General features: G+C 40.0%; 1 protein-coding gene across 5 annotated transcripts in view; it reads left to right on the top strand.

Annotated features, from left to right (window-relative positions):
• The window catches only part of TNFAIP8 (TNF alpha induced protein 8), a 139,917-nt gene extending 119,918 nt beyond the window's left edge, over nucleotides 1-19,999 (top strand). For all 5 annotated transcript variants that reach the window (XM_061150934.1, XM_061150933.1, XM_061150935.1 and 2 more), the window contains one exon: nucleotides 18,366-19,999. In XM_061150934.1, the coding sequence (XP_061006917.1) occupies nucleotides 18,366-18,931 (566 nt within the window). In that variant the 3' untranslated portion in view covers nucleotides 18,932-19,999. The remainder of the gene's footprint in view (nucleotides 1-18,365) is intronic.
• The last annotated feature ends 431 nt before the right edge of the window (nucleotides 20,000-20,430 follow it).

Below are 20,430 nucleotides of genomic sequence, written 5' to 3'. Positions count from 1 at the left end.
TTCTGCTAAAAGTCTGTTTACTGTTAGAGCTCCAAACTGTATGGAAAATCCAAGTTCAACTTTCTCCCAGGACATTTATAAATTTGGCACATTCACCACCTCTCTGAGACCCAGTGAACACATTCTGTAGAAATTAAGGAGAGATTTTGATGCCTGTAACTAAATAGCAAGTGTTACGAAAACAATTTCTTATTACTCTTAACCTTCCTACCTTTTTCCCAAGCAAACTTTCCGTAAACATTCACTAGCTACTCATAATTTAGGTTTAAATTATTTCTAATTTAAACTCACATGTCCTTTGGTTTCGGACATACAGACTCTGCTGGGCAGAATTCTAATTTCTTAAAAGCCAGTAGGAATTCTATAAGTTGGCTCCGAAATGTTGTCACATTTCTTTCTTTCTTTTTTTCTTTTTCCCATATTTTTTGACCACACCATGCAGCATGTAGGATCTTGTTTGTTTCACTGGCCAGAGATCAAACCCATGCCCCTTGCAGTGGAAGCACTGTGTCTTAATCACTTACCTTAACCAAAGAAGTCCCTATTCATATTTAAAAATGGCTGCAGAGCCTGGAAAGTGAAGGTACCTGTGTGAAGATGGCCAGGGAAGGCCTGTGGTAAACCAGGAAGGATATCTCCTTCTAAAGGCGGACAGCCACAGTTTACCTCAAGACCATGGTTGCCATGTGGGAATGTGGGCCCATTTTGGTCAGACCTTATGATTAGCCAAAAGAAAAATCAGAAACATAGAATTTGAGGCTACCTTTTTCAATTTTTTAAAAACATGACCCACTAATTCTAAGAATACAATTACCATATGTAAAATAGATGACCAGTGCAGGTTTGATGCATGAAGCAGGGCACTCAAAGCCGGTGCTTTGGGATGACCCAGAGAGATGGGGTGGGGAGGGAGGTGGGAGCGGGGTTCAGTATGGGGGGGACACATGTACATCTGTGGCTGATTCATGTCAATGTATGGCAAAAGCCATCATAATATTGTAAAGTAATTAGCCTCCAATTAAAATAAGTAAATTAATTAAAAAAAAAAAGAATACAACACTATATGGGCCAAACAACAGTGTCTAGGTTGCAACCTCTATAAGGCATCCTAATCTAAATAAAACAATGGAGGATACCTGAGCATTAAGCGCAGGGGAAGGGTTAGAAAGAGGGGTAGAAAGGTAGAAATCACTTCACAGAGAACCTAAGTGCCACTCTGGAGGTAGCCAGCGGTAAGCACATTGCTTCTGTAAATCACTAGGGTCTTTTTTTTTTCTTTCATGGTTATACCCTGTAATTTTAAAGCTTCAGTATATCTTGATATTTGGAATGAGATAATTTACTTTAAGACCCAGCAAATCTCATCTTACCATTTGCTCACCTTTAATGGAATCTAGCCTCTTAGGACTTGACATGGCTCTAAAATGCTTGACTAGCTTAACCTTATCATACAGTTATTGGGGAAAGGTTTTGACAAGAATGTTGGGAGGCTGTGCCAAGAGGCATATTTGAGAGATGCCCAAGTTGAGGCCAAGAGGTTACTGCTCCTAAAATACTCAAACAGATGGGTTTGGGATATTTTCATGGAAGATGCCAGAACATTTGGAGTACGGATTCAGTTAGCTAAATATGGTCACTTCACCAAATATAAGTGCCTGGTTATTCTGTATGTTTTGGCAAAATACAGGAGAGAAAAGCAGTAGACCAAAAAGAGAGAGAGAGAGAGAAAAGAAATGAAAATGCATATCTTTTATATAGATTATTCTTCTTTAAAACAAAAGGTATTTAACATCCCACAGTTGGGACTGTTTTTGTCCATTGAGTATAACTAAATCCATTTGTTAAGCTCTAGATACGTGAAGTGGAGTTGATTCCCTGACATGTCTTGATGAATTACTGGTAAGGATAGTGATAGGTTCCAGTGAGGCAGATGGGAACAGTGGATTTTGTCTCACTCCATGGAAGCTGGAAGGCACGTGTTAAGCACTTTGGAGAAGAGAGAGATGCATAGACAGGATGGTCCCTTAGTTGTCAAGGATTGTAATCAAGTAAGCTAAGACAGAAAGTTAACTCTCCCACAAGGCAGAAAATATACTGGAAGAGGGAACGTTTTATTCTTTCCTTTGGATTTAGATTACTTTGCCACTGGATTTTGGAAAAACTTCTTGGAAGAGGTGGTATTTAAACTGAGCCTTCAGGAGTGAAACAGGGTGGACACATCATTTTGCTTTCCTTTTTTTTCTCTCTTCTGATGTGTAAGACCTAGCCTCTTTTTTTTTTTTTTTTTAAGTTCAAGGAGTTACCTTACCTTGGAGAGTAGATAAGCTCTATGAAGTGAGATTATACAACTGGCTCAGTTGCATCACAGCATTTGATAGAAAATTCATGAAGAGTATACATTCTCTTAATTTCACTTTTCTTACAGAGCAGCCACGCACCATAATTGACTGCCATGGACCCTAACTGTGCCCCTCGCTAAATGCCCTTGGACAGGTCCCTTGACTGTTGAGCCTCAATCCTCTCATCTGCTCCCTCAGGGTTACTAATACTAACCCTCAGGTTATAATAGTAAGAGGACCAAACCAGAACAAAGCCTTTCATAAACACATGAAAGTGTTATTGTAAAAAATATTTTGCAGACCACGCAAATGTCAACTGTAATTTGGTTGTCTGGTTGTCTGTGTTATATAGCCAGGAGCAGCCTGAGGAGACCTGAAAGGCTGTGCTGATCACCGATTCCAGTTTTAGGGGCTGGCTCAGTAGCTAAACTGCACTCTAGTGTGTTGGCATTTTAAGTCTGTTACTGGTTTTCGTAGCACAGGAGTGAATATAAATATTCGTGAGGAGCCAGGGCCTCTGGCAGGATGGGAGAACTTAGGGGGTGGAAAAGTATAGAACATCATGGGGCTTGTTTAGAGGACTTTCCTCTATAGTCTGGTAGAAGCTTGGCTTATATCAACAATGGAAAGGCTTCATGTCCTCAAGAAGGTATGTAAATAAATCCAGCTTAATTGAAAAATCTTTAAGAAAAACATAAAGTATCCTAATCCCATATAATAAATAAGGAAGATTTCATTTAATTTAAAAAGAAAAAGAATAGCTCACTAAAGTCAGTTTGATATAAACACTTGTAGGATATTCTTATTTAATTTCAAACTCATGTGAAGCCTAGTGATAGAGTTAGGTCCTGTTCAAGTTTTGATTAAAGTATCATATAAAGAGGGTAACTTTTCTGTTCTCTTTGAGGCTTGAATAGAATAAGCTCTACTGTGAAAATATTTTCTCTGGATTCTGTGTGCAAATTCACATCTAGTTTTAGGTGAAAAAAAATTTGAGGAGTTACATCTCTTCATAGGCTTCCCTAGTGGCTCAGATGGTAAAAAATCTGCCTGTAATGCGGGAGACCAGAGTTCCATCCCTGGGTCAGGAAGATCCTTCTGGAGAAGGGCATGGCAACCCACTCCAGTATTCTTGCCTGGAGAATCCCATGGACAGAGGAGCCTGGCGAGCTACAATCCATGGGGTTTCAAAGAGTTGGACATGACTGAGAGACTGACACTTTCACTTTCACTTTCACTTACATCTGTTCCTGGGCTATTTACAGCATGTCTTAATGGCCAAAGTATGTCTGTTGAAAATTGTAAAGTTTCATGTTGTAGAAGTACACCTCAGAGTAGGGATCTTCCACCATTACCTTCCATCAGAACCATCCATCAGAGTGCTTCCTCCAAATACAGCTGCTTAGACTGTAATCCTGAGGATTCTGATTCAGTAAGTCCAACCATGAATTTCTAGAAAGCGCCAGACCTTCTGATACACATAGCCCTTGCTAAAGAGATTGCTGCCCATTTCCTGCTGTATCTGTTCTTTCCCTACCAAAGCTTTCTCAGAAACTGAGTACCATTGTAGTAAATTTTCCTGGCCTTGACAACAAATTATACGTAGTTTGTGTTTAAGGTTTCTCTAAAATGATGACCTACTGGGGTGAGATGATGGTGGGGGGCACAGAGTGAGAGGGAGGATCAAGACAGAGGGGATATATATATACTTATAGCTGATTCACAAACCAGCACCACATTGTAAAGCAATTATCCTTCAATCAAAAATTAAAAAGTTTCTCTAAAATCCATAGGACCCACATGCCTCATTGGGTTTCTCACATATAGGTACGCTGCTGGGCAGACTTTTTCATTCCTAACTCTGGTAGGAATTCTGTAGGTCAGCTCTGGAATGCAGTCACATTTATTTCTGTTAAGGCAGACTTGCTGTATCTTCCAAGGCTGCCTCTTGGGTCAGTCTCTATTTGTGAAACCTTCCTCAAACCTAATTTCCTTCCATTTCAGCAAAATTATTGTTCCTTCTCTTTGCTACCATTGCTTTCAGGATTCTGCTAAGCTGTGTAACCATCTGCTTCCTGCCCCCACTCCACCTTAGACTTGAGTGTCTGGACAGAAAGGATAGGTTGTTTATTTCTGAAACCGCAGTATCTGATACATTATGAACACTCAGAAGTTTTGTTGAATGATTCACGTCTTTGGGTTAATGTCCTGTCATCTCTCCTCACTCCTATTTCACAAGTCATCATCACAAGACTCTTACCATCCCATACCAGCTGAATGTCAACAATACCTACCTACTTTAATAATAGGGATAACAACATTAATGACAATAGTAATAATAGTTCACATTAGTTGATGTTATTTTTTCACACCTGGCGCTCCCCTAAGCACTTTTTATGGGTTATTCCTGTTTAATCATCATAAAAACCTCAGGTATCCTCATTTGCATGTGGGGAAACTAAGGCACAGAGAAGTTAGCTAACTAGCCCCAGAGACCCAGCACTCAATAGCCAAACTAGGGTTCTGACCCAGACAGTGAGCCTCTGAATCCCAGGCTCACAGTCACCACCTTGCTTGTCTTTTTGCCTGGCTGCCTGTCCTGCCCTCCCCTATTTACAGGAGACAATTATGAATCCATTCCAGAGGAATAGCAAGAATTCAAGTCCATTTGTTAGCCAATAATTTTCACTGATCTTAGCCTACAAATTTGTTAATGGGTCATCTGTGTAGTTTGAAAAACCTGAGTAAGTAAAGTTAAAATGTTCATTTACTCCACTAATCCTCAAGACCTTAGTATTATTAGTACATTTTTTGCCACTCAAATGGGACCCTTGTCCCTCATATACACTGTTTCCCAAACTGATTTAGCTAGAGGGAATTACCCCTCACCCCTCGCTTAAGACTCTTAACTTCTTGAAGAATTGGGTTTTTGTTTTTAACATAATTCAGAATAAAAGCTGGCTAGTGCTCATGTGGGGTTCCCAAGAAATTTGTCAGGTCCTAAATATTTGGGTAACCCTGACTTTTGACCCTTTCTTATTTAGTCTTGAGTGCCTTTAGTTCTTCAGTACTTAAGTAGTCTTTAGTGACCACTTACATTTACCTGCTGGAAGAGGCACAGATTTGTTGTCAGAGCGTAATTGCTAATAGTACCCTTTTCAGAGGGATCCCATTAGGATGATAAACTGCACAATTTCTCTAATCATAACCTCCCCCTGCCCCAGTTAAGTAAAGACCTCTGTTTCAACCTTGCTACCTTCTCACCAGTCACTGAAGGACTCTCATTGCTATCACATGAATGGGACTAAAGATAACAGCCATGTGCCTCTGGCATCTCACCATTTTATGTCTTAGTCGTGCAGGGAATTACAGAATTTCATAAACTGGAATTACTGTGTTTAGTCTCTCATCACTCAAAAGTAGCATTAATAAGAATTACAGCCTGTAAGACTTCTTAATGCCTCTTGATGAGGGTGAAAGAGGAGAGTGACAAAACTAGCTTAAAATTCAACGTTCAAAAAACTAAGATCATGGGATTTGGTCCCATCACTTCATGGCAAATAGAAGGGGAAAAAGTGGAAGCAGTGATGGATTTTATTTTTTCAGATTCAGAAATCGCTGTGGACAGTGACTGCAACCATGAAATTAAAAGGCGCTTGCTCTTTGGAAGGAAAGCTGTAACAAACCTAGATAGCATATTAAAAGGCAAAGACATCACTTTGCTGACGGCAGAAGTCTGTATAGTCAAAGCTATGGTTTTCCTGGTAATCATATACAGATGTGAGAGTTGGAGTGTAAAGAAAGCTGAAGAAGTGATGCTTTTGAATTGTGGTTCTGGAGAAAACTTTTAGGAGTCCCCTGGACAGCAGGGAGATCAAACCAGCCAATCCTAAAGGAAATCAACCCTGAATACTTATTGGAAGAACTGATACTGAAGCTGAAGCTCCAATACTTTGGCTACCTGATGTGAAGAACCGACTCACTGGAAAAGACCCTGATGCTGGGAAAGATTGAAGGCAAGAGGAGAAAGGAGAGACAGAGGATGAGATGGTTAGATAGCATCACCAACTCAGTGGATATGAATTTGAGCAAACTCTGGGAGATAGTGAAGGAATGGAAGCCTGGCATGCTGCAATCCATGGGGTCACAAAGAGTCAGACACACCTTAGTGACTGAACAACAACAAAAACCTCTTCACCCTGCTCAGTATCTGTCTATTCATATATATGCTCATCTGTGCAGAGAAGACAGCAACTCTGAAAGAATACCAAAAGAATAGTTGTCTCTGATGAGTTTGAGTAAGCTCTGAGAGTTGGTGATGGACAGGGAAGCCTGGCATGCTGCAGTCCATGGGGTCTCAAAGAGTAACATACAACTGAGCGACTGAACTGAACTAAAATTTGGGGCACATAAAAACTGTTCTAAAAAAAATTATTAAATTGGCAAGGATTTACATTTGGGCAAAAAATAAAAGCTGCTTATATAGGGACAGCCAGGGAGAAAGATTTAATAGTATTCAAAACTGCTGCTACATCAAAAATGGTAGTGTCCAAAAATGTAAGCCACTAAAACCCAGTCAAGGACCCTGGTTTAAATATGAATTCTGTCACTTCTGAGCAAATTATTAACCCTCCTCTTAGTATCATTTTAGCCAAGGTAATGCAACCTGTCATAGCATTATATAAAGACAACAATATACATAATTTCCCACCAGTAAGAAAGTAATAAACCTTCTTAACCTCAAAAAAAAAAAAAAAAAGAATAGTTGTCTCTGGAAAGCAGTGGTCAGGGTCAGGACTGCCCAGTGGTTAGCAAAGCTGAAAGTGAGACTTCTCACTTTAAATATTTATATTATGGCTTTTGAATAGTCTAAGCATGTTATTTTTTTAAATTTCATTTTAAAATATTTTGAAACTAGTCTGGGTTTTCCCTAGAAATGCAGGATGTTTCAAACCCAGCTGGATTGATCTATTTTATTGAGTCCATTTCTTACCACCAGGGAAACCTGGTATCTTTTTTTATTTTTATTTCATTTCACTTTGTCAAATATTATTAGGTCTTCCCGTTCCCATATTTCAAGAGAGAGTTTTTTTGTTGTTTTGTTTTTATGCTTGTATGGTATAGCAGAACTCTTCAGAGAATGGGTTGGATTTGGACATATCTAGGATCAAGTTCATCTCTTCCACTTACTGACTGTACGACCTTGAGAAAACAACTTAATTTCTCTGGGCCTCATTTGCCATATCTCTAAGTGGGGATAATTACCTCCCTCCTGAGATTGTTGCGAAGCTTCAGTAAGATAGTGCAGATTCTAGGCAGTTCTGGGGATAATGTGGTGTTAAGTTCAAAATACAGTGACTAGCCAATGAGTTCTCATGACTGTTAACCTCTCACTCTGAGTAGCCACAAAATCCATTTCTATTCCTGTAATCTCCATTCTAATATTTACAAGACTGACATCCCATGGGATCCAACCATACCCCTTCATACAGATATCATCAAACTTTCTTCCAACCCTGGTATAAGTGGATCTAGACACATCAGGCATATCTTGTCAGAGTTTATGCTTTCTAGAAAGCAATCACGGAGAAGGCAATGGCACCCCACTCCAGTACTCTTGCCTGGAAAATCCCATGGATGGAGGAGCCTGGTAGGCTGCGGTCCATGGGATCGCTAAGAGTCGGACAGGACTGAGAGACTTCACTTTCACTTTTCACTTTCATGCATTGGAGAAGGAAATGGCAACCCACTGCAGTGTTCTTGCGTGGAGAATCCCAGGGACAGGGGAGCCTGGTGGGCTGCCATCTATGGGATCACACAGAGTTGGACATGACTGAAGTGACTTAGCAGCAGCAGGAGCAGAAAGCAATCAAGTCATCTCATGATTTATGGAGCAAATTAACTGGAAAAAACAAAACAACAACAAAAAAGCAGAGATGGAGTCTAATATGGAGTTAATGGTACTGAAACTTAGGAAATGACATTTTCCATTTCAAAATCATCACAAAATTAAGCCACAGGCATCAAAAACATACAATTGAACCCAAAATCAAAATGAAAAGATTCCAGAATTAAAGCAACAAAACCAGCTCAAGATCACACAGGGGAAAAGCTTCACAGTATTTTCTTCAGGACATAATTTCTCTAGTCCACAAATTTGGAAAATAGAAAATATAAGGAGAAACGAGTAGAAAGAACACAGTGTGTGCAAGTACTGGATTTGAATTCCTGCTTCTCTACCTCAAGTGTATTAAATAAGGAAGCAAACTCAGTGTGCGTTTGTGGTCTGTAGTCATGAGCCTAGAAGCACACTGCTGGAGTTTTCTGACTTTTGGTGGTAAAGAACCCACCAGCCAATGCAGGACATGTAAGAGACCCAGGTTCAATCGCTGGGTTGGGAAGATCCCCTGGAGAAGGAAATGGCAACCCACTGCAACATTCTTGCCTGGAGAATCCTATAGACAGAGGAGCCTGGCAGGCTACAGTCCATGAGGTCGCAAAGAGTCAGATGTGACTGAGTGACTTAGCACACACACACACAAATCTAACTTAAGCCAGACCACCTTGAAATGATGCCCCACTTAGTAGATGAGAAAACGAATATGAAGAAATTAAATTGCACCCAAGTCTAAAACCCAGGACTCTTGACCTTCATCCTTTGTTTCCATCCATGCTGTTCTTACCTGGCAGGAAGCTCTGCCTTTGGGTCTCTGGTTCTCTGGGAAGCTTTGGAAAGTCTGGGGGTGAAGCTGTGACTTTATGGAGTAATCTTGTTGTCTGCTGTGGGTTTTCACTTTGGCTTTATAGTTGACCCATTTCCTTTACATTTTATCCACTATCAACACAGCTTTGTGTGGATGTCGATACCATTTGTCTTTTTTCCTCCCCTCAGGGTTTGATTCTGTTCTCCATGGGCCAGTTTTCCCTAGACAAAATATACTTGTGTTACCTATCAGAGTCCTGGTGGTACTGAAATCTACCTGAAAAAAAAAAAAGAGAGAAATTCCCTGATAAAGGAAAATTTAATATGTGTTAGTTTTTTTAAGGTCATCATGGAAAAGGTTCTGTAGCTCCTTATTCACTAAAGTATGTGAAGTCTTTGTATTCATACAGTCATCAGGCATTTTGCATTTGTAAGCATTTTACATTTCCATATTGAGTCCAGAAGGAGTTGATTGATTTTCACCAAATGTCACTCAATACTGGAGAGCCTCGGAAGGTATTTGAAGTTTAATTTGTTGACTTATTTAAGCAAACCCGTGGTGAAAACTTCTATGCCAGGTATTCTGTGAGATCCTCCTTTGTGGTCCATGTCCATTTATCTTTGCGACAACTCCAAGAGGTGGGGATCATTAGCCCCAACTTGTAGATAGGAAAGTTGAGTCTCAGTAATATCCCTGTGTGTGCGTGCTCCATCGCTCAGTTGTGTCCAACTCTTTGCAATCCCATGGACTATAGCCTGCCAGGTTCCTCTGCCCACAGGATTTTCCAGGCAAGAATATTGGAGTAGGTTGCCATTTCCTCCTCCAGGCGACCTTCACTATCCAGGGATTGAACCCATGTCTCCTCTGTCTGCCTGGCAGGCAGGTTCTTTACCACTGAGCCACCTGGGAAGCCCATCTTATCCGTAAGCACCATGGCTTCATGGAACCGTTAGCTGCAGAATATTGGACTTTTATTAACACACTCTTCCAGGACCCTGGAAAAATTAGTTGCCATAGGAAATGCGTATACTGCTGCTGCTGCTAAGTTGCTTCAGTTGTGTCCGACTCTGTGTGACCCCATAGACAGCAGCCCACCAGGCTCTGCCATCCCTGGGATTCTCCAGGCAAGAACACTGGAGTGGGTTGCCATTTCCTTCTCCAATGCATGAAACTGAAAAGTGAAAGTGAAGTCGCTCAGTCATGTCCGACTCTTCGCGACCCCATGGACTGCAGCCCATCAGGCTCCTCCGTCCATGGGGTTTTCCAGGCAAGAGTACTGGAGTGGGTTGTCATTGCCTTCTCCAAAATGTGTATGAGTTCTCTCTAAAGAATGATATGTACTGCAGTTGTGTTTTGACTTCACATGGTTTTGAGGGGAAAATTCTATTCTGTGTTAAAGGGTATATTTTTAAGAAGATCAATTTGTGACTCAAAAATACAAAATGGACATGCCAAAGATATCGCTTAACTCATTCATTAATGAGGAATCAGTAAGTCTGATGATCGTTTCAAAGGAGACTGCTAAGTGCCACACAGGCAGACAAGAAAATGAGGAAGCAGTTGCACCTCCAGTAAACAGAATTTGTCTATGTATCTCTGTGGCCAGGAGCCAATTGCAGTACTACCAGATTTGCTTAAGAGCTGTGAATCAGCTATGTGCAGAACAAGGAAAGGAATCTGCAGGGGGATGCTTTACTATTTCCAGGACTGCATTAAAAATCATCCAGTGATTTCTTTTTTTTTTTCTTTTGCCCCCCTTTAAAGTCGCTGTCTTCCGTGACATTTGTCTTCTTTAATTTGTTGCCTTTGAAAATGAGCATGTGCTTTTCTAAAGGTGGTAGGAGACACAGAGTGGATGACTTAGCTTGTCCCTGTGATGAGGCACACCACTGGTTTTCAAGCACTTGGGGTCAGCAAAATGCATGCTCCCCCAAATTTGCATTCAACATCAGGTTAAGAACCTTAGATGTATTGATTTCCCCAAGACTATGTTCTTTTGTGTTAGGGTCTCCATCTGTGTGACCTGAAGGTGATAAGGGATTAAGGTTCCTGGCACTTGTCTTTTCTCTCTGGATAGATAGCATTGCCTCTGCTTGCTGCCATGGTCATTGCTTCTGACCCTTGCAGGGTCAGCCCCTCTCACAGTCTGAATCTCTGCTGCTTCTGCTGGCTGTGGCCCTCTCCCCATCTCTCACTCTCTTTTTCTTTCTTTCTTTTGTTGTTTCTTCTTCATCCTGTTGAATTTTCCACCCTGGAATGTTTGTGTGGAGGCTGGTGTCACAGATGCATCACCAGGGGCTCAGCAATTCCTTTCTTTTCTCCTAGAGTGTAATCAAATCCTGATACAGGGGGTCAACTCTTAGCCATTTGACTTATTGTGGAGTGTTTCCTGTTGGTTATGGCCACTTGTATATCCCCAAAGCAGTCTTTTTTACGAAGCCCTATTTAGATTTGGAGTAATTCAAATGCAAGAGAGCTAAGGTTAGTTTAAAGAACGTCTGTTAACAGACCACAGCAGCCAGACATGCTGTCCAAATTGTTTTCTTTTCCATCCTTCGTATACTGGGCCCACTGGATCGAATTTTAACTAGGCAAGAATTAGTAATGACATATACATGCATCTGTGGTCACCATTTCAAAGTTCCAAGTATAACAAGTTTCATGGGCAAAGAAATTATGTGTTTGCAGGTGAGGTTATTAAGAAAGTGACTTGAGTACTTCACTATATTAGCAATTTCTTAATTGGGATAACGTTATGTGTGTGTGTGTGTGTGTGTGTGTGTGTGTGTGTCTTCAGTTGCTTCAGTCATGTCTGAATCTTTGTGACCTTGTAGACTATAGCCTGCCAGTCTCCTCAGTCCATGGGATTCTCCAGGCAAGAATACTGGAGTGGGTAGCCATGCCCTCCTCCAGGGGACCTTTCCAACCCAGGGATCAAACCCGCATCTCTTGTGTCTCGTGCATTGCAGGTGGATTCTTCACCACTGAGCCACATAGGAAGCCAGTGTTATGGGTTTTGTTGTTGTTCAGTCACGTAGTCATGTCCGGCTTTTGGTGAGCCCATGGACTGCAGCATGCCAGGCTTCCCTGTCCTTCACCATCTCCCAGAGCTTGCTCAAACTCATGTCCATTGAATTGGTGATGCTATCCAACTATCTCATCTTCTGTTATATCCTTCTCCTCTTGCCTTCAGTCTTTCCCGGCATCAGGGTTTTTTCTAATGAGTTGGCTCTTCACATCAGGTGGTCAAAGAATTGGAGCTTTAGCTTCAGAATCAGTCCTTCCAATGAATATTCAGGACTGCTTTCCTTCAGGAGTGACTGGTTTGATCTCTTTGCAGTCCAAGGGACTCTCAAGAGTCTTCTCCAACACCACAGTTCAAAAGCATCAATTCTTGATGCTCAGCCTTCTTTATTGTCCAACTCTCACATACATACATGACTACTGGAAAAACCATAGTTTTGACTAGATGGACCTTTGTCGGCAAAGTAATGTCTCTGCTTTTTAATATGCTGTCTAGGTTTGTCATAGCTTTTCTTCCAAGGAGCAAGCATCTTTTAATTTCATGGCTGCAGTCACCATCTGCAGTGATTTTGGAGCCCAAGAAAATAAAGTCTGTCACTGTTTCTATTGTTTCCCCATCTATTTGCCATGAAGTGATGAAACTGGATGCCATGATCTTAGTTTTTTTAATGTTATGGGTAACTTTTGTTAATTTCAGAAAACTATAGTTTTTCATTCATTAGTGTCATGAAAAGGTTTGGGTTTTTTTCTCCCTTCTGAGCACTTTTTTATTCTTGTATAAAGGGGTCATTATAGTTTTGACATCAGTGTTTATCTCTAAATTTATAATTGTTGATACTAAAACCAGTATTCCCTAAAAATCAGTTTGCCTTACAACAAACATCGCTGAAATAGACATTTGATTAAGTGAAGAAAGGAGATGTAAAGACATAGAGGAGAGGCAGTGAGATAAGTGAAGTGAAGTTGCTCAGTCGTGTCCAACTCTTTGCGACCCCATGGACTGCAGCCTCTCAGGCTCCTCCGTCCATGGGATTCTCCAGGCAAGAATATTGGAGTGGGGTTGCCATTTCCTTCTCCAGGGGATCTTCCCAACTCAGGGAATGAACCCATGTCTCCCGCATTGCAGGCGGACGCTTTACCCTCTAAGCCACCAGGGAAGCTCAAACAGCAGTCATACCTATTTCTGTAAACTATCTTAAATAGTTTTGATGTTGTGGTAATCCTTTATATATATATATATAAAGCGTCATTTCTCATTAGTCAACAACATACAAGTGTATTCTCAAACACAAGTAAATCAGTACTTTCAGCACTTTCTTCTCTGAGAACATTTATTCATATATCTCAGTTGCTTCCCGGGCATATCTTTGATTATATGTTTCATCACAGATCCAGACAGAGTGAAAGGTGGGTGTATGTTTAATCTTCCACTGTAGTTCAAGACAGAACCACTGCACCCTGGTTTTACACTAAATATTTGTATTATTGTCCTTTGAGGTTTTCTCACTGTACAAAATAAGTCTTTCCCCTTTATTTACAAAAAAAATATATATATATTTTTTATGTTTACATTTTTTAAAAATTATAGTTAATCTGCAAAGTTGTATTAGCTTCACATGTACAGTAGAGTGACATATATTCAATTATCCATTTTCAGATTATTTTCCATTATAGCTTGTTATGAGACAGTGAATATAGTTCTCTGTGCTATACAGTGGGTAGTATATATATATATATTAGAGGCTTCCCAGGTGGCACAGTGGTAAAGAATCCACCTGCCAATGCAGGGGATGCAGGAAACATGAGCTCAATCCCTGGGTTGGGAAGATCCCCCAGAGTAGAAAATAGCAACCCACTCCAGTATTCTTGCCGTGAAAAATTCCATGGACAGACTAGCCCGGCAGGCTACAGTCCACAAGGTCCCAAAAAGTCAGCCATGACTGAGTGACTAAGCACACTCATACGTGTATATGTTTATCTCAAGCTCCTAATTTGTTCTCTCCCTCATCCTCTCTGGTAGCCATAAGTTTATTTTCTATAACTGTGAGTCTGTTTCTGTTTTGTAAATAAGTTCATTTATATAATTTTTTTAGACTCCACACATATGAATGATATCGTATCACTTAGTATGATAATCTCTGGGTCCATCCATGTTGATGCAGATGGCAGTATTTCTTTTTTATGGCTGAGTAATATTCCATTGCACATATGTACCACATCTTCTTTATCCATTCATCTGTCGATGGATACTTAAGTTGCTAAATCTTGCTCTTCAAAAGAACTGATTGATGACAATAAGAGAAACCACAGTCTGAGGTGCTTCAAAAGAAGAAAACCACATATTTAACCAGGTAAAGAAGATATCTGTTTCTCTAGCTTTTACAACAAAGCACCCACGTATGTATTTAGGGCTCTCATCTTTCAGGTCAGCATGTTTTCATGGAGAAGTGTTTAAATATAGTGGAGAAAGAGGCAGTTAACTTCTGCTTCCGTCAGAAGTGTCAGGTCCCAGGTACCCTCGTAGGCCTAGAGGATGACACAGTGAACAAGATATACAAGTTCTGCTCTCAAAGTGCGTATTCTAGTAAAGTAAGACAGACAATGAAGATGTAAGCAAATGATGAAGATTTCAAGAACAAGGAAGTATAATGGTTAGCAGAGAATTTAAGTGAAGTGTCGTTTTTAGATTTACATAAAAACCCTGGCTGCTGTGGGAAGAGATTGGCAAGGGGCTTGGACTGGGGCTGTGGTTCATGGAGATAGAGGGAAGTGAATAGAGAATAGGAGGAAGGTGGAATGGAAAGAACTTGGTACTGGACTAGGTAAGGGAGGGGATGGTATGGTGGACAACTCCCAGGTCTCTGATTTGGGCACATGGATAGAAGGGATGCTGTTAATTTAGATAGTAAAGAGTGGAGGAGTAGCAGTCTGGGGACAGGAAGGAATCAAAGATTCAGTTTTGGACATGGTACGTTTGAGATGCCTGCAAAATAGCCAAGGAAAAGAAAAACCTTGAGTGTGTTTGCAAAGTGAGTCTGGAAAGGAGGTCAGGGCTGAGTTGTAATGGTGGGAGTCATTGGCCTGTGAGTGATATCTGAAGCCATGGAAGTGGATGAGATCACTCAGGGACGAGGATTGTGAAGGAGAAAAATGTGGTCCAGGACTAGCTGTGAGATACACCAGACATTTCATCGATCCAGTGGAGGATGTAGCACTGACAGACAAGCCTGAGCAGGAATGGCTGAAGGTGGTTAATTTGCAATAAAAAAAAGCAATCATATTTCATGATCACAGACCAACAATCCTGGCCAGCAACTCTCAGCCACAACTCCCGGCTGGCTCTGAAAAGGCCTTCACTAATGGAAAGAAATGTACTGCGTGCATGTCTTCCCCACGGAGCAGGGAGCAGCAGCTTCATCCTCATTTTCAACGATGACTGTACTGGATATAATCCAGAGGATAAAATGCAAGTGTGAAGCTGCTGCTGTATTTCTGGAGCAGGGTTTGAAGTTCCTCTGAAACTAATGTGAAAGCCTCAGAGACCAACTTCTCTGTCCTGGTTCAGTAAATGAGGAACGATCTTGCCTCATGGGCAACAGCCTTTATTTTGCAAGAAGTTAAATGTGCTACACCAGAGAGTTATTATTGTCTTTTTTTGCAATTAAATGGGACATTGAGATTGAATTTTAAAAAGTAGCCTATAAGAGGTAGAAACTTGCAAGTCCAGCCTTGGAAAGAGGAGCACAGGGGAGTCTTTAGAACTCTCTGTCTGGTTTCAGTTATTTCATAATGTACTCTGTTGCCATTTCATAGGCATTGCAGTAAATTCCTGATGGGATGTTTGTAGAGTGTGCCACATTCTAATCAGTTAAAAACAGAATAACCTTTCAAATTTATATAAAATAAACTGCTGAAATCCTTATTAGTTACTGTGTACCTGAAAATTTGGGAGTATCCCTTCTTATATAGTGTATGAGCTTCCCTGCTAACTCAGACAGTAAGGAATCTGCCTGCAATGCGGGAGACCCAGATTCGATTCCTGGGTAAGGAAGATACCCTGGAGAAGGGAATGGCAATCTATTCCAGTATTCTTGCAGATAGAATCCCATGGACAGAGGAGCCTGGCAGGCCTCAGTCATGGGGTCGCAAAGAGAACCAGAATAACCTTTCAACTTTATATAAAATTAATTCCTGAAATCCTAGTGTGTCTGAAAATTTGAGGGTATCCCTTCCTATATAAATCACGTTTATTATTTGTAGAGGTCTGTGTCTTAAGTTCAGTCATGGGAGATAGTCCCTAGTCTTATTAATTTTATAATACTAACTACATAAATGAACTACATTCATTTTGACATAAATTCTTTAGTGTGAGGCCATGCACTCTGGCAAAGCATTGAAAAGTAGAAATAAGTAATGAACTACTACTTCAATGATCAAAGTATTAAAAAGCCTGAAAACTTTCAACAGGTTGGCTATTTCTCGTGCTTTTTAACTTTCCATTTCTTTCTCAAAATCTATTTCAGTTCTTCTTCTGCAGTTTCAGTTCATGTTTCACAGGTTTAACGATCAACATTTGCGAGAGGACCATCTCTAGTTCAGTCAAGATGTTCTTTCAGGGTGTATGGCCATTTAAAGTTCTGAATGACATCCTGGTAATTAGGTAATTCACAGCTATTTGTACTGTATACCATGAGCTACTTTGGACCTGATTTCAAATCTGACATGGCAGTTCCACATCGAGGGGGTTATTTTCTTATAGACCTTCCCAGCCTGGATTTGGGAGTGGCTACCTTTTTGTTTTCTAATGTTGCTAACATGTTCAAGCTAGAAATAATTTCCTAATTACTTCTAATAATACCACTGATGCCCTGACTCATTCCTGCATATCTGTATTTTTAAGCTTTTCATCTTTCATTACTGAGTGACTGCCTTCCAACACTCAGGCACCTAGGAGAAGAGGGAGGAAGCGCGGTTGTAGCGGAACAGCACGCACAAAGTGGGGGGAATCTTGGAGAGGAGAAAAACTAAACTTGGTTTGGGGAATAAACGTTTATTGAGCATATTCACTGACTGGCTATGAATAGAGAACATCACATTGTCTTATTAATATTTAATGCATGCAACTCTAATTGTATCTTTAATCTCTATCCAGCTAAGTTATGATAATTCCAGAAGTGAACTCTAAGGATCTGCCTTTTCAAAGTGTGTTCTTCATGTGGCACGTTTCATTAGCTCATACAGAAGGGTTATTTTCTCAAATCATATAAAAATTTAAAGAGCACAGTGGCCGTTCATTAGATATAGCAAGGGACAACGAGTTTTCCAAAGAATATTTCTTTCCAACACTCTGCTCTGGAGAGTTGACACTCAGTGTGGTAAGGATGATCAAACTGGTAGGTGCTGACCAGTGGCTCAGGAAATTTGACTTTTTGCAAATTTTGGGCTATAGAGCAAGGTCTTCCTTTTGATTAGCTTTCAAATCAAATTTGTCAATTTACTTAGTATCATGGCTCTGTCACTTTTTTCCTTTTACATTTAAATGTATTTCTTTAAATTGTTCTCAATTACTGTTGCTCAGAGAACAATTGTGGAGTTGACTTTATATTCCCTATGTGATTCTTATAAAATTTAAACTAGGGGAAAATTGCATAAAAACTTACTCCTCGTGAGACACACTGTCTTTATAATCAGAGCCCTTTAACTTCTTTTTTTTTTAAATTTTAGCTTTTTAAAAATTTGATTGGAGTATAGTTGATTGACAGCATTGTATGTTTCTGGTGTATAGCAAAGTGATTCAGTTATACATACACATGTATTAATTCTTTTTCAGATGTTTTTCCTGTATGGATTATTACAGACTATTGAGTAGGGGTCCCCATGCTAGGGTATTTGGTATGTAAGTCCTTAATTATCTACTTTATATATAGTAATGTGTGTATGATAATCCGAAGTTCCTTATTTATCCTCCCACCCCCCTCTCCCAGAGCTCTTTAACTTCTAAACGAAGTATTGGCTATAAAGCAGAAGGTACAAATAAAACACTTGAATTGCAAAAAAAACCTTCAAGATTATGCATAGCCACCCATTAATTTCACCAGTGAGAACCTAATTCTGACCCCCAAATGAAGGAAAATTATTTTGGTTCCTTTCTGAACCAAAAGCTAACGTTAGTAGGTGGGAGGCAGACCATAGAGTGTGAACGTCAGAAGGAAAATACTCCTCCAGGTGAGATTTTTAATTTGCTCCGCTCGCTGATCTTTACTCAATTTTTATCTCGCCCCTCCTCTTTTGTTTTCAGTGGCTACAGATGTCTTTAATTCCAAAAACCTGGCCGTTCAGGCACAAAAGAAGATCTTGGGCAAAATGGCATCCAAGTCCATCGCAACCACCCTCATCGATGACACAAGCAGTGAAGTGCTGGACGAGCTCTACAGGGTGACCAAGGAGTACACCCAGAACAAGAAGGAGGCAGAGAAAATCATCAAAAACCTCATCAAAACCGTCATCAAGCTGGCCATCCTTTACAGGAATAACCAGTTTAACCAAGACGAGCTGGCGCTGATGGAGAAGTTTAAGAAGAAAGTTCATCAGCTTGCTATGACGGTGGTCAGCTTCCACCAGGTGGACTTCACCTTTGACCGGAACGTGCTGTCCAAGCTGTTGAATGAGTGCAGAGAGATGCTGCACCAGATCATCCAGCGCCACCTCACCGCCAAGTCACACGGACGGGTTAACAACGTCTTTGATCACTTCTCAGATTGTGATTTCTTGGCGGCCTTGTATAATCCCTTTGGAAATTTTAAACCCCACTTACAGAAACTGTGTGATGGTATCAACAAAATGTTGGATGAAGAGAACATATGAGCATGTGAGTTGAGATTGTGACTGCTCATGATTTATTTGAAGACGGAGCTCTGCTGATTTATGAAGGAAAAAACAAGAAGAATGTTTTAAAAGATTACACATATTTCAGAAAGACTTTGCCCAATTCAGTTGTCAGACATTAATGATAATGTTTTATGAGGCTTGTTTTATTTGAAGAAAAATGTATTGGCAAATATTCTGGTTAAAAGCTTCCCAACAGGTCATGGGAAAGATATATGGTTGCATGATGCAAATACAGAGTTATATAAAGAAAGATACGTGTGGCTCCAAACCTCAAGACATCTTTTTTTAGGGCAGTTGTGTTGGTGGCACATTGGATATTTCTAACGTGTACAGAGTTGTGTATTTTGGTTCACCTTTATTCCTTACTATGTATGTGTACCTCTTTTAAAAAGCCAAGAACCCCCTCTTACTGTCATTTCTCCTTTTGAAGCAATTCCATTTTCAAGTTTACCTTTTGTTAAAGATTCTTTTGTTAAAGACTTTCTCATTGACATTCAGAAATTCCATCTTAATTAAGACATTCCGGTATTAAGACAGTCGAACCCTCAGAAAAATAGAAAACTGCTTCTCTGAAATCAGTATTCTAGAAATCAGTTGTATTTGACATTATGAATAATTTAGTCTAACATAAGACTGGAATCGAGTCCTGTTTCTTAGTAGCAACAGTAATACTTCCTCAAACATGAAAATTCCCCCAAGTGACATGCCATTTGCCTTGAAATGCTTGCTGAGGGCTTAACTTGTATGTCATCTTGAAAATGTGCTGACGGAATCTCCATTTTTCATGTCTGTTTTAAATGTAAGAAACAAAGAGAAAATCTCGATCATTCCTGATATTGGGACTATAAAAAGTAAGTGCTTTTAAAGAATGATAAAACAATCTATACTTTAGTGATGAGCCCATCAGAATAATTTAATTTAGGAGGAGGAGAGAGGCAGAAGGGAAGAATGAGTCTTGCTACAAGAACATGAGAATGAATGCATTTCAATGTTTAGTAAGATTTGATAGGTAAATAAAGTGTTACTTTTTTATTTAACTGATAAGATTTTGCTGTTTTGTTATTTGCTGTTTTGATGAGTAAACCAAAGAATATTTGCATTCCAAGCTGTTTGTCTGTTGTTTATATATAAGTTTATATGTATGAATGATAAAGTAAGCATTTGCTTATTTTGTGAAAAAGAAATAGAAACCTGCTGGCTAACTCTATCTCCTAGGAAATAACAGACGTGGTCACCAGCACTAAATATTTGCATTGTCACTATGTCTGTGATTTAGTGTACTCCTTTGCCTTGAATTTGCCTTCCTCCCAGAATATTTATGTTAAAATAATAGCTTACCAGCAAAGGTCCTACAACTAAAATTTACTACAGGCTAAAGGAGATGGTAGCTTTCTCTGGGACCCTCAAGTGCTTGTCTGAGTCAAGAGAGGAAAAGCGTCTCTCCCTATTTGCTATTAAATCCTGACACCAAAATT

The sequence above is a fragment of the Dama dama genome, chromosome 9 (assembly GCF_033118175.1).
Source record: "Dama dama isolate Ldn47 chromosome 9, ASM3311817v1, whole genome shotgun sequence".
Classification (NCBI taxonomy): domain Eukaryota; kingdom Metazoa; phylum Chordata; class Mammalia; order Artiodactyla; family Cervidae; genus Dama; species Dama dama.
The sequence above is the reverse complement of the archived record's forward strand: the minus strand, read 5'-3'. Positions and strand labels throughout refer to the sequence as shown.